General features: G+C 35.9%; 1 protein-coding gene across 1 annotated transcript; it reads right to left on the bottom strand.

Annotated features, from left to right (window-relative positions):
• Positions 1-15,644: 15,644 nt before the first annotated feature.
• LOC131047767 (bZIP transcription factor 60) lies at positions 15,645-17,107 on the bottom strand. The gene is made up of 3 exons (XM_057981558.1): positions 16,596-17,107; positions 16,100-16,320; positions 15,645-16,001 (listed from the first exon to the last, which is right to left on the bottom strand). The coding sequence occupies exons 1-3, from the start codon at positions 17,090-17,092 to the stop codon at positions 15,790-15,792; spliced, it is 930 nt and encodes a 309-aa protein (XP_057837541.1). The 5' UTR covers positions 17,093-17,107; the 3' UTR covers positions 15,645-15,789.
• Positions 17,108-17,511: the final 404 nt, after the last annotated feature.

Raw genomic sequence — 17,511 nt, 5'->3', positions numbered from 1 at the left:
ATATCCTACCAATTGACCTCATGTGATACACAAATGTATTTGAAAAATAGACCAATTTCTTTCCTTACTTCCTTTCCACACCTGTTCGGCGTAACTATTGCCCAACAACATTTTAATAGATAGAAATTATATTCTTCACTTATTTATATTTGAAATAGTTATTTCCATTTTAAAAACTAATTTTTAATTTGAATTTTATAGTTTAATAACATGGACAATCATGTTTATACATTTCATTATGTTTGGATTGACAAAAGTATAGTTCACCCATCCTTATTTTTTTATTTATTTGATACTTATACATTCTTCAAATTTACTCCTATCAAGAAATGGCCAAAAATACAAATTGTGATGATATCATTGAACTGTCTACTAGAGATACAACCAAAAGTATTGAAAGCCCTTTATTGGCAATGGATATCACAACCATGCCAACAAAATCATGTTTTTCTGTGAGTAAACCACGTTGTCTTGCAACTAATGTCCAAAATCTTGCTTCAATTGTGTCTAGTAGTTGTCATGATATTGTACATAAATTCAAACTTACATGTCAATCAACGCCTCTTGTGGAAGAATTGGATGGGCTATTCACTTTCCTTAAGGAGATATACTATCACCGACATTATTCAAGTGATAAAGACTCCTCTGCCTCCTTTTTCATTGATTCATATGAGGTACACTTAAAAAATATGTGATTAGCTATTTTATCTTCTCACAATGTAATTACCGTACACTTATATTTGTGCTACAACTATCAATAGAGATACTCAAAAGTAAATAAACAAACTTTTGTTTTGGTATTATGTGACCTACCTAATCTATCAATGTAAATTATCGACATAAGTAAATAAATAAACTTTTATTTTGGTATTATGTGACGTACCTAATCCATCAATGTAAATTCTCTTATATAATATGATTCTTTAAGCTTCAAACACTCATCAATTTTAGAAATAGATATGTTTTACATAACAATTTTAAAAAGTTTACTTCATGTACCGATTCATATTGATGTATCTTAGAACTTTATTTTTTTAACTAAATAGTTTTAAAATAGCTTAAATGAGTTGTATCACAGGGAATACTTTAAAAAATATTTGTTAAAAGTTTGCTTCAATGTTTAATGAGATGTATAAAACTCATTATATACTCTCCATGTTTTAAAAATAGGCTAGATGAGATGAGTTAGGTTTGATGACTTGTTCTTTTAAACATAGCTTAACAAGGAAACAAAGAGTTATATTATAGTTTATAAAGATAGTTAGAAAAAAAGGAAAGATTGGTGGATAACTTCAACAACCGTTCAAACACTTATTTTTTCCAAACAAATCAATCTCAACTTGAATGCTTCTTTGAAGACTTATTTATTGAAAACTACATTTGTAGAAAAAAAATTAACATATTTCAATTTATATAAACAAATATGCTATTCCCACTCAATTTCAACTTCATGTTGACCGTAATTTCTTTGTCGCAACCTAATTGTCATATTTCAACTTATTCACAGGCCAATATCTTCCAGTCAGTTTGAATTGGCAACATTAATTGCAAATGCCATAGCAGACATCCTTGCAGGTATGTCTCTTGTTGACCCTTCTCTACAAGTTATGGCAATACATTCCATTCAACAACCTCATTCTAAAAATGTCAAATACCAAGTATAACTCTCGGATGGTATGCACACCCATCCAACATTGCTTCCTGACCAAACGAACAATCTTGTTTTGGAAGAAGCTTTAGTCACGGGTTTTATTCTCTGCCTTAGAGAATATTCTTGCAAGATATTCGACAAATACACATACGTCCACATTTTCCAAATATTATTTTTCATTCTTTTTTGTTCTTATAGACCTCCTTACTAAATAAACATCTCATTTTATTGTAGGGCTATTATAATTGTTAGCTTGGACATTATTTCAAATAATGCAGGAATCATTGGATCTCCAACTCCACTCCTCCAAGCTATTGCCTACCTTCCATCAAATAGTTCTAAAGACCCATTGAACCCTTTCCCATTTATTCCCATTAAAACATTGACCCCATATCACAAACAATGGTCCATTGAAGGTCAAGCATTAGCAAAACCCCCTATTCACGAATTAAAAAATACAGGACATGACGAGAAAGTTTTTGGATTTGATTTTGTAGACATGTTAGGTTCTGAAATACATGTGACTTGTTTTAATGAACTTGTTGATATCTTTTACCATGTTATTCACTCTAGTAGTCTTTATGTGATCTCCAACGGTCGTATTAAAGTGGCAAACACAAAATATAGTAGCTCCACAAACCCTTTTGAAATAATCCTCCACAACTCTTCCACAGTAAGTCCTTCTACATGCATAGACTCTACCATACCCAAGCATAGCTTCCACATTAAGAGCATGGATTCACTATAGTCATTTCCTATCAATTCCCTTGTATATGTCATTGGAATAGTTTTATCCATGTCCCCTACATCAACCATACGTAAAAGAGATGGCACTGAGACAATAAAGTATACTGCTACAATCATAGACATGTCAAGTTGTACCATAGATATTACATTTTGGGGTCACTGTCAAATCGAGGGCAAAGAAATATTTGAAATGTCCCTAGAACCAAATCCTCCTGTTCTTTTGATCAAGTCTATTCATATAGTATCTTGGAATGGAAAATCACTTGATACTATCTTTTCAACTACATTTTTAATCAATCCAGATTTGTTGGAGACCACAACATTACAAACATGGTATGCCAAGAAAGGGCTTGACAAACCCTACATTTCATTGTCACAAAGCCACCTTTCCCTCCATAGATTTGAAAATCCAATAGATATTTCATCTATTACAAATGAAATCTTTCCGGACAAAAAAAATGTATGTGTGAAGTCCACTATTACAAAACTTCACTTGGACAACTTTTACTACCTTTCTTGTCCACAAGTAGTGGACAAAAAAATGCAAGAAAAAAGTTGTACAAAGTTCACCCAACACATTTCAATGTCCAAAGTGTTCTACTAATCTCTTTGAATGCGATTTTAGCTACATGCTTAAAATGGACTTGCAAGATGAAACGGGTGAACTTCTTAAAGTTACCGCATTCGAAGGACCATCAAATACCTTGTTGGGTGTTGGTGCAGAAGATTTTAAGCTTCTTCTAGCGGAACCTAATGTTGTGGAACCTATATTGAGCAATGTTATTGATTGCCAATTTTTCTTTGATCTCAACATCAAAATGGTTCCATTTTCTAGCCAAGAAACACAAAGCATTGTTATTACAACCATTAAGCCTACCTAAAAGTTATATTTGACACTGTATATAGATATGTATTTGTTTTGTATATCTTTTTCAATATTATGTATTTCACTTGTCAATATATGTAAAGATAATTTTTGTCAAACATATATATCAAACTATTTTGCATTATTTATGGTATGTTTACAGATGTGTTTAAACAAGTTTTTATGTCATCATCATGTATTGTAGTTAGTCATGTTACTTCAAATAATGCTTCTAAATTTACTTAAATTGACACAATAAAAAAAATTAATGTAAACATTTCATATATGTAAAAATAATCAACCTCAAATAAACATATGTTGTACATTTATGATCAAAATTTATTTCTTCGAACAATTAATCTCACAAGTTTCTTTATAGTGGTTTCATATGCTATTTCACATTACACTTGCATTTTTTTTTGGTATATAGATGTTTTTAAACAACTCTTGCAAATAGATACATGACTTCAATTCATATTATTGATTTGTTATATATTTATATTTTAAAGATCTTCATTCACAGATAGATCATATTGCTTTCATTCTCAACACACCGTGCCATGGAAATACAAATGATACAGTGGAAGAAAGACATGCTCATCGAAATCAAATGCAATGCGCAAGGTACCATGGAAGGAAAAATATTCTTTACAAAAGAAGACGAGAAACCTGACACTTTTTGTTGGATGGTCCTCCACATCCACAGTATCATCTCCCCACTTTCCAACCCCTCTAGAAACACATGCACCCCAAACCCAACATACAAGTCAACCTACCCCAATTGTCGAAATCCATAGTCCCCCATTTTTGTCAAAAATATTGCTTTGCTAGAAACAACTTTCGTTCAAAATTGGACAAGCTTTCAAAGATTTCAACATGTCTAATCTGTATGGAGAGATATCCAGGAATTAAAACTCGAGAATTTAATGGAATAAATACTTGTTATAGATGCACAACAGAAAAAAGTGGACACCGCTACTCAAATTGGAACAACATGGACCCTAGTGAGCAACCTCGATATTTGTAAACTAACTCAAGTTGAGGAGATGTTTATAGCAAGGATTATATGCAAGAGGAGGCCAACTAAAATATAGTGGCCACACTATTTGTTATGCTCAAGATATTTCTTCAATTGCATCCCACTTTCCTAGGCGTATAGATGGATTGGACATGATAATAGTAAAAAAGGTAAGAATTGGCCAACAACAATACAACTTCTATGTTAGTAAAGGACGTGTCCATGAGCCATTACAATATAAGATTTTCTATGACCCATACTAAAAAGATGTATAATTAGATGAATTAGCATTATCATCTTTACCCATTAACCCCACTAATATATTTGACCTACTATATGCAACAACTTCAAATCTTGATCCCATTGATCTAAGTTTCATGCAAGATGTTATAGAGGATGGTCCATTGATAGAGAACTTGCAAATGACTAATTCATTTATGGCAAATCTTCCACTTGCACATCAAGAGGTTGAAGAAGTGCGCTCTTTACTACAACTAGGGAAAGGACGCCCAACTCCTATAGTTCAATGGCCACCCATTTCCCCATCTCCTATAAATGAATACACTACTAAATAATTGTTTGTAATGTCATTCCCCACTTTGTTCCCTAAAGGTATAGCTGCATTCAAACAACCACGTCTCAAAGAAGTTAAGATACATGAGTATGCTCTCCATCTTTTAAGATACCATGATAATAGGTTTGGTCAACACCCATGGTTTAGATACTTCATATTGAATATACTTATGTGTCATAGAAGTCAAGCCACTGCATCTGTATTTCTCCACAAACAACTTGATGATTCAATTCCTATAACAATTTTTGACCTTCATCACAGATTAAAGGACTTGCTTGATGACAAACTTGCACATCAACTAATGTGCTTAAGCTCGTCAATTCATGGAATAAAACCATTCTGAAATCAACGTAGAAAGGAACTTATAGACATGGTCATCCAAATTGGTTGTCCAATGCTATTTTTCACACTTAGTGTTGTTGATACAAAATGGCCAGACTTGCATAATATCATACCATCCACCACACCTACAAATCCATATGCAACTGCTAGGTGGAGGTTACAAAATATAGTTCAAAATCCACACCTTACTGCAATGAACATGCATCACAGATTTATTGCATTTCATGAAGAAGTGTTGGAAAAACTTCTTGGCGCAAATGACTATTGGTATAGGTATAACTCTTGCGACCTTCTACTTTACCATCAGCTCTTACTCTTCTTCTTTTTTTTCTTTTTTTCTAAAAACATCATTTCCCAGGTATGAATGGTAACATAGAGGCTTTGCACATATCCATGGTTTCATCTGGCTACCACAAGCACCTGACATTGGAAAATTACAATGGAATAACATTTAGCTAGTACAAAATTCACTTGATTACATTGATATATATGTCTCTGCATGGAACCCACGAAGTCTTGAATTGAGAAACCAAGTGTTCCACTGATCCATTGTTGATGACCCTTGCTTGATGGACACAAGCATGATAGTGTCAAGTGATTCTTCCATTGACTATTGTGAATTGGTCAATCTTATTAAAAGACATACAAAGTGTACTATCCATACATGCCTTCGAAGGAAGGAGACATCTCTTGTATGTCGTTATAAAGCCCCTTGGAGCATTAAAGAAAAGTCATCTCTTTCAAATGATGAAAATGGCTAGTCTAAGCACACCCCTTCTCGCAATGACAACCGCCTAAATATTCACAACCCATTTATACTCTCAATATGGAGGGCCAATGTAGATTGCCAACATGTTCTCTCAATTGATGTTGTGATCAAATATATTGCAAAATATGTAGCTAAAGCTGAAAACAAATCTAAAACATACCATGCAATGTTATCTTGAATATCAACCAACTTTGAGTCTGATAAACCAGCTCCTAATACTTTTCACAAAATGCTTCTTGACAACCTTGTGGATCGTGATATAGGTGCCCAAGAAAGTTGCCACCTTCTGCTAAAGCAACCACTCTCCCTTTGTAGCAGAACATTTTTTTCTTTAAATGTGAACCAAAAAAAATTCCAACATGTACCAATCACATCCACATATCCAAACTATATTGCATCTTACATGGCACAACCAATACATTTAGAGAGAATGTCTCTTATTGAAGTAATTCAAAAATGGTCCTTCAAAGCATCAAGAAAGCATGATCAATGGAAAGAGCGAGCCACACCAGTCATAGTTCGAGTATCGCCATTATTCACAACCATCCCTACAAAGGAAGAAAAGTGTTTTCAAGCATTTTTTTGGAGTGAAATATTATTGTACAACCCATTCTGCAACATTGAAATGGATTTCGCCTCAACAAATGATGAAATTCAAGCACAGTGGGAAAGGTTCTCGCACAACTACAACCCATGGAATGTGCGTCGCACACCTTCAGAAGTAGATGAAAAATCTAATCCTAGCACTTCTTCAAGCGATGTAGAACAAATGCCAAAAAACATACTCAGTGAATGGCAAGTACTGTCAACTTCATACCTAGGACTTCCTATTCACCTAGATGAACTTAATATGCTTGGCCAACGTGATATTGACTTGAACCATGACTGGGGGGAACATCACTTCAGTCCACAAGAAAAAGAAATAGCTACAAATTTCATACACTCCAATCGTCAAACATTTCATCCCCATCATGTTCTCCAGCAGCAGACCCAAAATAACCTATGTATACAACAACAAAAGGCATATGATATAGTTATTTCACATCTACATGGTAATAGTTTGCAACCACTGTTGAAAATTATTGTTCAAGGAACTGCAGGCATAGGAAAGTCACACCTCATAACAAGAATAAAGTCAACACTCACAAGATCAGCACCAAATGGACAATCACCATTATGGGTATGTGCAGGATCATGGTGTGCCAAAACAGGCCCTTAAGTGGCAATGAAATTTCAGAAAATCAGAGTTATGCAACTTGACATGAAAATTTGAATAAGTTGTGAACATTATTTTTAAAATATGTAAGAAGAGAATATATAGAAAATTGAATGTAGTTTCTAAGCTACTAGTTGTTTTTTGGAAAAAAAAAACCTATTTGATGAAAATTTCAAATTTCAATGCAGTGGTACTAAAATTTCAGGAAAAAAATAAGAAGTAGACGTATGTCTGACCACTCTAATCACAATCAAATCTTAATATTTTTTTATAATATTTATAATATAAGTATTAGACTCATGTTCGAATGTGACACATTTTTTTTTTTAATTTTTTATAAATTAAATAATTATTTATGAATTTTTTACTACAGCTTTTCAGAAATTCAGAAACTCCTACATCTGACCACCTTAACTTGGTCAAAACCTTATGAAATTTATTTTTTTTAATTTTTCCCTATATTAGACGAAGCATAGGATGTGACGCATGTTTCGGTTTCAAAAAAAAATTTACCGTTTGAAAGTTATGAGTGTTTTTCAATCAGTATATCAATTAGGACTATTGTCAGAATTCAATTAGAAAATAAATAATAATTATATATTAAAGTCAAAATAAGACAAGCCTTATATTGTTGGAAAGTTGGGAACGTCCTTAAAAAACCCTTTTCGTTTTATCAATTTTGGTTACAAAAAAGTCGTCAACCACCAGTTTAAAGTCTGGAAAATCAAGGAATACTGAAAAACACATTTTTTTAGTTGACTTTCCAGGCTTGTCACTTCCAAGCCAAATACCAAAGCATTCCCGAGCCGAAATTTGAAATTTGAAAATTTGATTACAAAAATCAGATATCCGATAAAATCCGATATCTGATATTGTGGCCTATGACCCCTTAGGACACCATATGACCCCTAACGACATGATTTGGTGTCTTCAAGGGTCCTATGGTGTCGTTAGGGGTCATATGGTATCCATAACAGTGTCATAACAGGTCGTATGGTGTCCCAAGACACCATACGACCCCTATGGACAACATAGGACCCATTAAGACACCAAATATCATGTCGTTAGGGGTCATATGGTGTCCTAAGGGGTCATAGGACACAATATGACCCCTTAGGACACAATATGACCCAAAGCGACCCAATATGGAGTCATTAGGGGTCATATAGTGTCCTAAGAGGTCATAAGGGTTCATGGGACACCATATGACCCCTTAGGACACCATATGACCCCTAACGACATGATTTGGTGTCTTAAGGGGTCCTATGGTGTCCTAAGACACCATATGACCCCTAACGACACCATAGGACCTCTCTCTCTCTTTATCTCTCTCTCTCTCTCTCCTTCCTTCCCTCTCTCTCTCTCTCTCCCTCTCTCTCCCTCTCTCTCTCCTCCTCTCTCTCTCTCAGAACAAGAAATCGGCCACGCGACAACATTCCATTGAGTGAGACTGACAATTTTTTCGCCAACCGAAAAATTGCTGCCCTAATAAAACCGTAGGGAAACTTGAAAAACCAAGATAGGCTTTTGTAGGGACCCCTCTCATGGACCCGTAGGCTAAATGGATCATTTGCAGGTGCCACAGATTCTGAGTTAAGGCCCGTCAAAGTTTGACAATTTTGAGCACTTGGGGTGCTCAAGGGACGACGTCGATAGGGTATGACCCTGAGCATTCAATCGAGTGGGGGGGCAAAATAGGAGCATGCGTGGGTTAATAATACCTGACTAGACATGTCAGAGCCAATGGTTCATCATCGCGATGAGCAGAACGAGAAATCAGCCACGCGACAACATTCCATTGAGTGAGACTGACAATTTTTTTGCCAACTGAAAAATTGCTGCCCTAATAAAACCGTAGAGAAAATTGAAAAATCAAGATAGGCTTTTGTAGGGACCCCTCTCGTGGCCTCGTAGGTTCAAATGGATCATTTATAGGTGCCACGAATTCTGAGTTAGGGCCCATCAAAGTTTGACAATTTTGAGCACTTAGGGTGCTCAAGGGACGATGCCAGTAGGGTATGACCTCGAGCGTTCGATCGAGTGGGGGGGGAAAATAGGAGCATGCGTAGGGTAATAATGCCTAACTGGACATGTCAGAGCTGATGGTTCATCATCGCGACAAGCAGAACGAGAAATCGGCCACACGACAACATTCCATTGAGTGAGACTGACGATTTTTTTGCCAACTAAAAAATTGCTGCCCCAATAAAATCAAGATAGGATTTTGTAGGGACCCTCTCGTGGCCTCGTAGGTTCAAACGGATCATTCACAGGTGCCACGGATTCTGAGTTAGGGCTCGTCAAAGTTTGACAATTTTGAGCACTTAGGGTGCTCAAGGGACGATGCCAGTTGGGTATGATCCTGAGCGTTCGATCGAGTGGGGGGGGGAAATAGGAGCATGTGTAGGGTAATAATGCCTAACTGGATATGTCAGAGCCAACAGTTCATCATCGCGATGAGCATAACAAGAAATCGGCCACACAACAACATTCCATTGAATGAGACTGACGATTTTTTCGCCAACCAAAAAATTGCTGCCCTAATAACCATAGGGAAACTTGAAAAACCAAGATAGGATTTTGTAGGGACCCCTCTCATGGCCCCGTAGGTTCAAACGGATCATTCGCAGGTGCCACGGATTCCGAGTTAGGGCTCGTCAAAGTTTGACAATTTTGAGCACTTAGGGTGCTCAAGGGACGACGTCGGTAGGGTATGACCCCGAGCGTTTGATCGAGTGGGGGGGGAAAATAGGAGCATGCGTAGGGTAATAATGCCTAACTGGACATGTTGGAGCCGACGGTTAGTCATCGCGATGAGCAGAACGAGAAATCGGCCACGCGACAACATTCCATTGAGTGAGACTGACGTTTTTTCGCCAATCGAAAAATTGCTGCCCTAATAAAATCGTAGGGAAACTTCAAAAAATGAGATAGGATTTTGTAGGGACCCCTCTCATGGCCCCGTAGGTTCAAATGGATCATTCGCAGGTGCCACAGATTCTGAGTTAGGTCCTGTCAAAGTTTGAGTGGGGGGGAAAAATAGGAGCATGTGTAGGGTAATAATGCCTAATTGGACATGTCAGAGCCGACGGTTCATCATCACGATGAGCAGAATGATAAATCGGCCATGTGACAACATTCCATTGAGTGAGACTAACGATTTTTTCGCCAACCGAAAAATTGCTGCCCTAATAAAACCGTAGTGCAACTTGAAAAATGGAGATAGACTTTTGTAGGGACCCCTCTCATGGCCCCGTAGGTTCAAATGGATCATTTTCAGGTGCCACGGATTCCGAGTTAGGGCCCGTCAAAGTTTGACAATTTTGAGCACTTAGGGCGCTCAAGGGACGACGTCGGTAGGGTATGACCCCAAACATTTGATCGAGTGGGGGGGAAAAATAGGAGCATGCATAGGGTAATAATGCCTAACTGGACATGTCGGAGCCGACGGTTCGTCATCGCAACAAGCAAAATGAGAAATTGGCCACGCGACAACATTCCATTGAGTGAGACTGACGATTTTTTCACCAACCAAAAAATTGTTGCCCTAATAAATCGTAGGGCAACTTGAAAAACCGAGATAGGCTTTTGTAGAGACCCCTCTCATGGCCCCGTAGGTTCAAACAGATCGTTCACAAGTGCCACGGATTCCGAGTTAGGGCCTATCAAAGTTTGACAATTTTGACCACTTAGGGCGCTCAAGGGACGACTCCGGTAGGGTATGACCCCGAGCATTCAATCAAGTGGGGGGGCAAAATAGGAGCATGCGTAGGGTAATAATGAATTGTATCAAGTATTGTTCATTAAATGAATTGTATTGTTCATTGAATGAATTGTATTATATTGGGTAATAATGAATTGTATCAAGTATTGTTCATTAAATGAATTGTATTGTTCATTGAATGAATTGTATTATATTGTTGATTAAATGAATTGTATTATATTGTTGATTAAATGAATTGTATTGTTCATAAATTGTATTGTTCATTAAATGAATTGTATTGTATTGTTCATTAAATGAATTATATTGTTCATTTTAAAAACAACACTTACGATGAAATGAAATGAATTATATTGTTCATTAAATAGCCATTATTAACCATTGTTAATTATTGGAATGAAGATTAAAGATTTCCATGATAACACCACGCACAGATGAGAAACAATTTATATGATCGAATATCAACTTCTGTATATATAAAAATGTCAAATGATTACAAATGTATGTCCATACACAAATATGGCATAAACGCCAACTAAAACAAAATGTATGTCTAAATACGTGAATGTATGTCCATATACAAAATATATGTGCCAACTAGACATGTAAGCATCCCAAAACTATCTATAACATCCTAAGTTGTTGATGGATCACCAAAATCGATCCCCTTCACCGCACTGCTCGGCTCTGAAGGATCCTGCACAAGAAAAAAAAACCACGATTAATATTAGTTATATTATATAATTCACATTCAAAAAGTTAACATAAAAATGAATTATAATTGAACTATTCATGTTTACCTCATCTCCACGTTTTCTCTTCAGCTTTGCAGGACTCTTGATGTATGTCTTCGGTAGAGGAGGTATGTTTTGAATATTTTCATACACAACCTACATATGTTCAGAAACATGACATTGATACAAGTTAGCAAATAATTGTCACTAATAATAACAAATTATATCTACTAATCAAAAAATAAAATAAACACACATCTACTCGAGGCATCTCTTCTTCTTCTTCAGGTATACTGGGTGTAGTCATCAAGGATGTGAAGCCAAGAATTCTCTGTATATATACACAAGTATATGAAACTATCAATCTATGTCTAGACATGTATAATCACTATAAGTTATTTAAACTATTCATTCAATCATATTTGCATTCAATTACCTTTCCCTTGTCTCCAACTGCACTACCAGATCCTAAATCACATTGCCCCGCACTCGCGCTGCTTGTGCCCTACAAGAGTAAAATAAGATATACATGCAAGTTACTACATAATCTAATTAATACCAATATAAATGATGAGCATGTATGTACAATAAAATACAAACGACTAGGTGCAATAATATATGTACCGTCAAGCTATCAAGGCCAAATGAAATGGCCAACAAGATGCCCTCCTGAGTCTGTCTCAACTCATCCTCGGTCATCAACTGTTAAATAGACCATGTAAATAAAAATTAGTACTTAATATTATCTAATTTATAAATATTTATTTAAAATATAACATGAATTGTGAAAATACAAATCTTACCACTACATCATCAATGTATGATGACGGTGCCTCCTCACCTCTAGCATGTGAGGACTCCCCAGGGTATCCTCCAGTCTGTGTAATAACATCTGGTGCATCATGCATCTCATGCACCTCATAATATGCACTATCCACAGGAGGATCAACGGGTTGTCCAACTAGACCCAAGCATACGTGCCCACACATGACACAACTATGGGGCACACATATGTGTGGAGCCAAGGATGATGTGTCACTGGTACCAGATGCACCACTATCATCAAGAGTAGGTTGAGCTACTGATGCAGCCTGAGAAACCAAAAGGCTACTCAAAGAGTGAATAGTCGATATGGTCTGTGAAGCCGCCTCACAAATGATATCAAGATCCTGAACTGCGGGTGGGGGATCAACGGGAGGAGGGGGGACATATGGGCCCTGGACTACTCTGACTGCCCCAGGTCTATTTTGGGGCATACCTAAACCTACACCCTGGAAAGGTTGGATGTCAAAGTAGTTCACATGTTTGTGTAAAACAAACTCAGCATACATTTTTTTTATGAAATAGAAGGGGATATCAAGATTGTTGTTGGGTGGTTTGTCGAAAACCATCCACCAACGATCCCAAAAGTTTTTCACAATCCCATCATTTGTGCACCATTTAATAGAAAGTTTTGTTTTTTGGGATCTACGGGTTGACCAATACGGGATTGACAAACAATGAGGCGATTTCGGCTTTGGATATCTCAAGATCCTTGATATCCTTAAACGACAAGCCATCTACATATTTTTCCTTCATAGAATCTCACCACAAAAGGGTAGCATCGTGCTCCTCAGTCATGGTTTCCATACTTTTTATGATTGACGTGAGAGGATCAAACATTGGGTTTAGACGAGGGATCCTACGATATACTTCTGCAATCCCCCTCAATTCATTCATATTTTGTGCAATCAAACCTTGAATTGAGGGGGGGTTTGGCAAATGAGGGTTTGGTTGTTGCAATTGTGGTTGGTCAGTGTTTTCATTGTTATCCCCCATTTCTAACCTAATTGAATGTAAACAATTAAATTTAGTTAACAAATTTAAACAATTAGGTATTTGATTTTAAAAAACCTAGTTTTCATGAAAAAAATCATATTTTCAATGAAAAATCAAATAAACATTAACAAAAAATGAATGAAAATGATTCAAAACGATAAAATTCTTACCTCTAAATCTATTTTTTAGCATTTTTTTGTCAAAACACCGGATATCAGATGGAGCGGATATCGGATTTTGATGAAATTGCGCGACTCGTGAGCTAAAAATAACTCACAGGACTGTCACTGTCGAAATATAAAAGTCTCAGAAAATCGGATATCTGATTTTATTGGATATCCGATTTCTATACTTAAATTATTTTTAAATAACATATATAATCCCTTATTTGTTGTTGTTCAATTCAAAAATTACATAGGCCCAGTTTGGGACCAAAACAATCCAAAAAATATCCCTCTAATTCCAAGAAGTCGTGGTCTTCAACATCAAATACCACTAAAAATGGCATGGGCCTTAACAATTCACAAATCACAAGGGCTGACACTTCAAAGAGCAAGAATCAACATCGGCAATACTGGTCGACAAGGATTGACATTCATGGCAATTAAGGGTTCGTGACCTTACAAGTCTTTGCATACACCCTCCATTCACGTTCCAAAGATATTCACGTATACAACAAAGCCCATATGTTGCTTGGCGAAAACAAGAAGAGGAACAACTAACAACGTTATCAAATGCAAACTCTTCAAGAAATCAAACATAACTACAACAACTCTAGGTTTTTCCTTTTCAACCCCTTATCACATTGAATCTTCTTAATTTCCCATGCTTTTGTATACACCAAACAACAATCTTATATGAATTTTTAAAATTAGAAAATAAAAGGATGTTTTCATTCCATTCCAAATTTCATTTTCCTTTATTTTATTTCATCTAAATTTCTTATAAGTGGATCATTTACAAAATTGTTAAAAAGAAGTCCCTATACTAAAACAAAACATGTACACCATTTGTTCAATCCAATAGTGTTTGTCCTTATATGGACTATGCTTTATAAAACTCTATTTGACAAATTTATTGTGTTTTGTAACAACGTGTGAAATCTTCAAAAGAATGGTTTGGGCCTAACATATCAATCTACCTATCATTTATTTCAAAGACTTGATGTTGCTGAAAAATGAATGATCTCCACATGGTTAAAGACTTGATGTTGTTGTCTCACAATGGTAAATTATAAAACGTCACAATGGTAAATTATAAAACGTGTTCAACTTGCAATATGTCACTATCTAAATTAACACTTTTTCTTTTACCCACTACTATTTCAAAGGTCAACAATATTAACCATTTATCATATTGTTCATGTGTATCTATACTACAAATTCTAACATCTCAATCTTCTTTTAATTGATTCTACTTGATTTTGCTCATTAAACAATTATCTCGATACGATGAATCATTGAAATGGTTTAATTTCTTAAAAAAAGTATTCCATATTTTCAATTTGCTTTTCCATTTGATCATATTTTCATTTTTATATATACTACAAATTCTAACATCGCAATCTTGTTTCATTGATTCCAAAGGACCTATACTATACCATATAATTTTTTTATTGTTATTATTTTATTTCCCCATCTTGTATTGGGCGTACCCATTGCACACCAAAGTGCAATTGCTAGTCTTATTAATTTTAATATAAGTTTGGCAATGAGGAAAGCTAGTTTAAAGAGTCAAGATTCTATCAACTCTTATATTCTTATATTTATGTTTTTGTTAATATGTTCAATGTCAATCAAGACCTAAAATTTGTTGATTGTGTATTTTTATCAAAGTATAATAAAAATCAAGAAGATTATATCATATAAAAGAGAGAGAAATTAACAATTGTATCAAAAAGTTACATAATATTTCATTACGATAAGGTCAAGGCTTAAATTTGTGGATTACATGTTTTTATTATAAAGTATAATAAAAATTAAGAAGATTATTATATTATATGAAAGAAAAAATAACAAATTGCACCAAAAGTTACATAATATTTCATTATGGTGAGGCCAAATACATGAAAGAAAGTTTAATAACAAACATGTTGACATGAACTTTACAAACAAACACTATACATTTTTAAATAACAAAAGTAATCTTTTGCAATAACAATAATAAATTTCTCATCGAACATAACCAAATAAATTAATAAGTGGCCTGTAACTGATTATTATTAACTATAATCCCAATTTACTTGTCTTTAACTATTATACTATCTATCATACTTTCAACAATATTACAAAAGGAAAAACCAGACATAAACTAATATATTTATACCAGAAACCATTACAATTTCATCTTCTTCCGACTCCATTTCCATCTCCTTTTAACTCCAAACCCTACTTCTCCCGCTCTGCAAACAATTTCATCGTCGCTACTCTCTCTCTCGTCCAAAATCACCACCACCACAACCGCTCCCTTGTGAGGAAGTAGAAACAGCAGCAGCATCATCACCGCCATTATCATGCCGCACAGCAGGGACTCCTTCTGCAGGGAATCTGCACGCACTTCAAAAAATCATTAAAACCTTTATTTGAAAAAATCAGAGCCGCCAAACACTGAAAACATTACGCGCACAAAGAATTAATCAACGCACCCTTTAAAAGCACTGCAGGCTCTGCTCCGCCGCCATGACAATGCGGGTAGGGTTTCGTCACTCGAAAGAGCTCGTTCTTTAACGCCAGGTTTTCCAGGCCCGAATAATTCAACGACTGTTCAAGCCTCCCACACTTCCTCTCTAACATACGGCATTTCGCTTCCAGGCTCTTCTCATAAGCTTTCTTTCTCTCCCGTGACTTTAGAGCCGATTCTTTATTTCTATTAACAAAATTTCCAAAGTACAAAAAAACAAGACAAATTTCCGCTTCAGAAACCCCCTCTGTACAAAACATTTACATTATTTAGCCCTAAACCCTGAGGTCTTACCATTTACGCTTCTCATAAGAGCTTTATTTCTCTCCCATGGCTTTACAGACGAATCTTTATTTCTATTTACAAAATTTCCAAAGTACAAAAAAACAAGACAAATTTCCGCTTCGGAAACCCCCTGTACAAAAATTTACATTATTTAGCTCTAATCCCTGCGATCTTACCGTTTGCGCTTCCTTGTAAAGGCATCCGCTTCTCCGTGTCCTTCGTCTTCTCTGTTCCTCCGCAGGATTTGACCTTCATTTTTTGCCCTTTCCACGTTAGCACAGCCTTCCACGTCGTCGCCACGCTGGATCTGACCTTCGACTGAAATCACATTCACGTCATCAGAATTCTCCACATAGACTTCCTCCTGTGGAAGACTGCAAGCATCTGCAAGGAAAGAATTTATGTCCATAGATCCTGCACCTCCATCTCCTACCGGAGAATTTTGGAAATCTTCGTCATTAAACAGAAGATCAGTGAGAGCGCTTATTACTTCACTGGCACTCTGCAAGCCATCGGTTCCGTTTCCATCTGCGTCAGGAGACGGTAACAGAAAATTCGTAGAGCCGTCCTCGACCAGAAAATCGTCGAGGCAAATGCCCGGAGAATCTGGCATTTCACGCAGAACTGCCTCCCAATCGATTTCTGTCTCCTCACAGAAAACCTCGTTCTCCATTTTCCCGTCTTATTGGCTCGTCTCATGTGTAGGTAGCTATATATATATGGATATATATTTGTTATTATTAAATATTTAAAAAATATTTAAAGTTGTCTTGGCCTAGAAGGAAGCTTGGCTACCTCACTCGGCCAATGGGATGCAAGCTTTACGTGGCCTGGAAATGCGGAGGTTTTCAACAATATGCAAAACGCGTGCGTCGTAAAGTGAGGACGACATGCAAGATTTATTTATTTTGGGTAATCCCGCGTGCGTCGTAATTTCCTTCATGTTTCCCAAGGTTGCTATCTTGCGACAAATTTATTTATTTATTTATTTGGATTTTTATATTAAAATATATATGCAATTTATAATTTGAAATTTTTCTTTGACTAGGTGTTGAATCTATTTTGTAAAGTGCAATGGTCTTAGTCGTTTTT

Source organism: Cryptomeria japonica, chromosome 4 (assembly GCF_030272615.1).
Source record: "Cryptomeria japonica chromosome 4, Sugi_1.0, whole genome shotgun sequence".
Lineage (NCBI taxonomy): Eukaryota > Viridiplantae > Streptophyta > Pinopsida > Cupressales > Cupressaceae > Cryptomeria > Cryptomeria japonica.
The sequence above is the reverse complement of the archived record's forward strand: the minus strand, read 5'-3'. Positions and strand labels throughout refer to the sequence as shown.